This window comes from Lipophrys pholis (genome assembly GCF_963383615.2).
Source record: "Lipophrys pholis genome assembly, chromosome: 1".
Lineage (NCBI taxonomy): Eukaryota > Metazoa > Chordata > Actinopteri > Blenniiformes > Blenniidae > Lipophrys > Lipophrys pholis.
In genome coordinates this window covers 29,771,323-29,775,974 of record NC_137635.1, presented here as the reverse complement: position 1 = coordinate 29,775,974, position 4,652 = coordinate 29,771,323, and the positions used below count along the sequence as shown (strand labels likewise).

Below are 4,652 nucleotides of genomic sequence, written 5' to 3'. Positions count from 1 at the left end.
GATGGTGGTGTTTCAGTGAGAGTGGTGGACACGGCAGAGAACAGGCCTGAGCCAGGAGACCAGTGACGCAGAGAAAACGAGCTCCTTTATTGCCCGTGACGCCTCATCTGAATGAATGCATGAAAATGCTCCAAACACATGACTCCATGCGAGGATGTTCCTCTGTAAATCTGCAGGTGGCATCGTTAAAGATGGCCTAATGTTGAAATTGATGCTATTTTGATTTGTAAAATTAACCTTTTTTCATTAAGCGTAAACTGTTCTATAATGTAGTTGCATCTTTTTGCACTAAATCGAAGAAGCAAATATGCATTTGGGTGTTTTTAGGGTGATATTTAGCTGATGAGGCCCTTTGGAGACAGAACTGGTCTGAATGTGGCTCCTGGACTTTAACGTTCTGCCTTCATGGTTTCACGTGCGGGAAATTTCCGCTGGCACTTGAACGCATCTTCAATTGTGAATTGCGGATTGGAGTTATCGGCGCCTCGTGGGGAATCCGGAGGGTCACGTGACGCGCACTCCGGCTCCCCATTGGCGCCAGGCACGTGTCTGATTACTCCATGATGTGACGTCAACGCAGGGCCCGGCAGCCAATCAGAAATGGGAACCAAAAAGCGTAGTGAAAGTATTTGAGCGGCTCTTTATTAGAGCAGGTTAGTGAGCAGCGGCGGTAATTGTTGTGCAGGGAGCCGGAAAAAAAACACACCAAATAACAAGTCCAGTTTATTTTTATTTTCTCCAACTAGTTTGTAATATTGGAGGAGAAGAAACATCGAGTCCAGCCATGAGGTTCTGACCAGAAACTGAAGCATGTTTTTTTCTTTGTCAAAATCATCAGAGGCGCGTTTTCACTGCAAAACTGAAATATTCCGACAAAGAGTTCGTTTCCCAACTCGTCGCTTGAGGTGTGTGAGTGGGAGGAAAATAAAGCAATAATTCCTGGGCTCGGGAATCAGGTGTGTGGAGGCTGCTCGCGCTTCATCACTATGGAGGAGAACGCAGCGCGCCCGCAGGAGTCCGGAGAGGAGTCGAACCGGGCCATCCTGCCGCTGCTGCAGCCGCCGGCAGCGCTCTCTCACCGGATCACCAACTTCTACATCGACAACATCCTGCGGCCGGACTTCGGTCGCAAGAGGAAGGACGGGACTCTGTTTGCAGAGGAGGACAGTCTGGGAGTGATCCTCCGGAGAGACGAGCTGAGGGGCAGGAAAGCGTCCAAACCGGGGGCCGAGGCGGAGGACTCGGGCTCCTCCGACGACCAGCAGCCGGACTGTGAGTCCGGGGATGCGGGGGTGGAGGGCGGCCAGCAGGCCAGCGCCGCGCCGCCGGCCAAGCCGATGCTGTGGCCCGCCTGGGTTTATTGTACGCGCTACTCGGACCGCCCGTCCTCAGGTTGGTGGGAAATAAAACACTCTAATCACTTCTTTTTTTATTTATTATTATAAACTAAACTTAAAAAAACAAAAATAAACTTCCCCTTTAATTAAACACACCGATTTGCAGAAAATCCCTCCTTTTTCGAGTATTATTATACTCGAAAGGGAAATTTAAAGAAGCGCGTCAAAACCTGGAATCCGTTTGTTCATCGAGCTGATTCCTAATAGACATATCACAACCTGACAAACCAATTATTGCTTTGTCATAACTAATATCAGCTACCGTCACTATTCCACGCTCATCGTTTCTGTTGCTAAAAGCTTCGCGACAACAAACTCCCAACAATATCACATTAAAACAGGACTTCACGAGGAAAATAAAGACTTATTTCAATTGTTTGGGGTTCGTTATTTGGTCTATTTGGTTTGGAAAACAGGCCATAAAGTCCACAAGCTGCAGTTAGAAATAAGGTTTCAATTAAAAACCATCTCCAAGTTAAGCTGGAAATGTTTAGAAATAAAGTTAAACCAAGTTTAACGCCATTGTTCCCCCATCTTCTTTGTTAATATGGCATTAGCATATTTTTTTTGACAATGTGGGGGGGTTGGTTTCCAAAAAGTGAAGGCCGTGTATCCCCCAAAAAAGAAAGAGCTCTAATGCACCCCCACAAAAGGCAAGAACGAATAATAATAATAATAATAATAATAATAATAATAATAATAATAATAATAATAATAATAATAATAATAATAATAATAATAATACTTTGGTGCCAAACTTTAATTTGAAGGGTTTTATTTTGAAGAGTGTCATATTATATTGAAAAGTAAAGAGCATTGTTTGCCATTTGTGGCATATATTATTTCTATTTTGCGTCAAGACGCGAAATTTACTTATTTTCTTTGTCACGGTGGATTTAAATCAGTCTTATTCATCAACTATATAACTTGTAAAGTGTAAGGAAACGCATTCTGACCATCGGAAGAGCTTTTAAATGTTCTCACAACGAAGTTATGTGTATTTTAGAGTTTCCACTGAGGCCCAGGCAGAGCATCGAGCTTATGAAAAGATCACAAAGGGCCTTTAATACAGAGGTCGTGCAGAAAGCAGTTCTCATTTCCACCGTTTATCACATTAATTAAACTCACACGACTTTTAAAACAACCGAATGACCAACATGCTTTAAAGTTTGTTTTGTGAATCGTGCATGGTTTTTTAATGTCCATTTTTTTTATCTGCAATGGAAGTCAGACTGTTGCAAAGCACATGATTTATACACTCGAGGTGACATTTCCCTCCGTCCTCGTGTCTCTGATATTTAATTTCATGTCGAAAACGTCTCGTCCGAAACGAAACAAGTCGTTTTCTCTCTTTTTTTCTTTTTTTTCTTTTTTGGGAAAGTACTTTTTTTTCAAAAATGGAGTTCCTATGGTAACAGGGAGGGAAAGAGGCGCCTAACTCCCCCATCCTCCATCATCCCAAACCCCACCCCCATGTGCACCACCACCACCCCCTCCTCTTCATCCTCCTCCTTCTCTTCCTCCTCCTCCTCCTCCTCTTCATCCTCCATTTAATTTCCGGGAATCAAAAAAAAAAAAAAGTTTGGGCAGGAAATGAGTCTCAGAAATACAAAGATCAAAAATACGGCAAAGAAAAGCAACATTTATAATCAGTCACAATCTGCCTGTGCACGTGAATCGCGCGAGTTGTTGAATATTTGATGGTAAAATATTGGCAGTGAGGTGAAACACGAGTTTCTAGGATCGGAATTTGGATCAAATCAGCCAGAAAATCAAGACTCAGCCAATGTTTGTGGTTTAGAACCAGTTTTATTATTTAAAGAATACACCTTTTCTTTTTAAAATCTCTTCCCACTGCGGCCACTCTCTCTTTTCCTTTTCAAGCATTGTAATATTGTTCACTATTTCTTTTCACTAAAATACTCCATGTGACTGTGGATTGTTGCAGAACGAAACCCTGTCACATATAAACGTTGAGTAGTTTTATCTTGATGTGGATTTGTTTTTAACGTCCATTAATTGATCCAAATCCTTCACGAGTCTTCGCAGGTTTCATTATTTTTCTACTTTAAAGAAAATTCACTTATTTTTGTGGGAAGCCGGACTTCAGATCTTTGTGAATAGTGGTAACATTACTGAGTCGGCAAAAAGACTTTGTGAAGTTGATTAGTTTGTGTGGAAATCACGAGGGAAGAAGTGAGTCTGGACCCCCCCACCCCCAGTCCTTTCATGGAAGAAAAACAGACATATATGGCCCCTGCATGTAATACTACTGCCTGCTCTCCTGAAATAAATAAACAAACAAATGGAGGAGGCAATTTGATTGGCCGGCCAAGAAAACAATGAATGACTAATTAACAACATGAGATCTAGAGGAGTGTTCAGTTGGCGGACTGAGGCCAAAATATTCTGTGATTTGGTTGAGTTGGTTATGGTACACTTAAACAAACCGATGTATTATATTCATCTAAAGATGTATTTTAATGATCCCCAATATTGGATTTGTTGCAACATGAGCGTCAATAAATGTTGTTCACTAACTCCAACCCCTCCGATCCCACCCAAGGGCCCAGATCCCGCAAACCAAAGAAAGCGCCGACCCCCAACAAGGAGGACAAGCGGCCCCGGACGGCCTTCACCGCGGAGCAGCTGCAGCGGCTCAAGACGGAGTTCCAGAACAACCGGTACCTGACGGAGCAGCGGCGCCAGGGCCTGGCCCAGGAGCTGGGCCTCAACGAGTCCCAGATCAAGATCTGGTTCCAGAACAAACGGGCCAAGATCAAGAAGGCCACCGGGGGGAAGAACTCTCTGGCGCTGCACCTGATGGCGCAGGGACTGTACAACCACGCCGCGTCCAAGGATGCAAAGTCGGACAGCGACTAGAGACACGAGGGAGGATGGAGGAACTGAAACATGCAATAAAATCACTCCAGTACCAGCATTCATATTTAAAACTCCACCAGAGACGATGACCAGACGTTTTCTCAATGTGTGTGTGTGTGTGTGTGTGTGTGTGTGTGTGTGTGTGTGTGTGTGTGTGTGTGTGTGTGTGTGTGTGTGTGTGTGTGTGTGTGTGTGTGTGTGTGTGTGTGTGTGTGCTCGCGGGGCTGCAGCTCTTGACCGCGTCCCATCCGTCAGGCTTCAGGCTGCGTTCAGGCCTCAGCCTGTAGTGGGAGATCTCCCCTGTCCGTCATTATTATTATTATTTTTTATTTACATGAATAAGGACAAAGCTGAGCTGTCTGATCGCCTCCT

The 4,652-nt window shown here is 44.1% G+C and overlaps 1 protein-coding gene across 1 annotated transcript; it reads left to right on the top strand.

The window, feature by feature from the left end:
* Positions 1–986: 986 nt before the first annotated feature.
* Positions 987–4,280, top strand: LOC308118140 (homeobox protein engrailed-2b-like; the record flags this gene model as incomplete). Its single annotated transcript, XM_080477414.1, has 2 exons — positions 987–1,392; positions 3,964–4,280. The coding sequence occupies 2 exons, from the start codon at positions 987–989 to the stop codon at positions 4,278–4,280; spliced, it is 723 nt and encodes a 240-aa protein (XP_080333540.1).
* Positions 4,281–4,652: the final 372 nt, after the last annotated feature.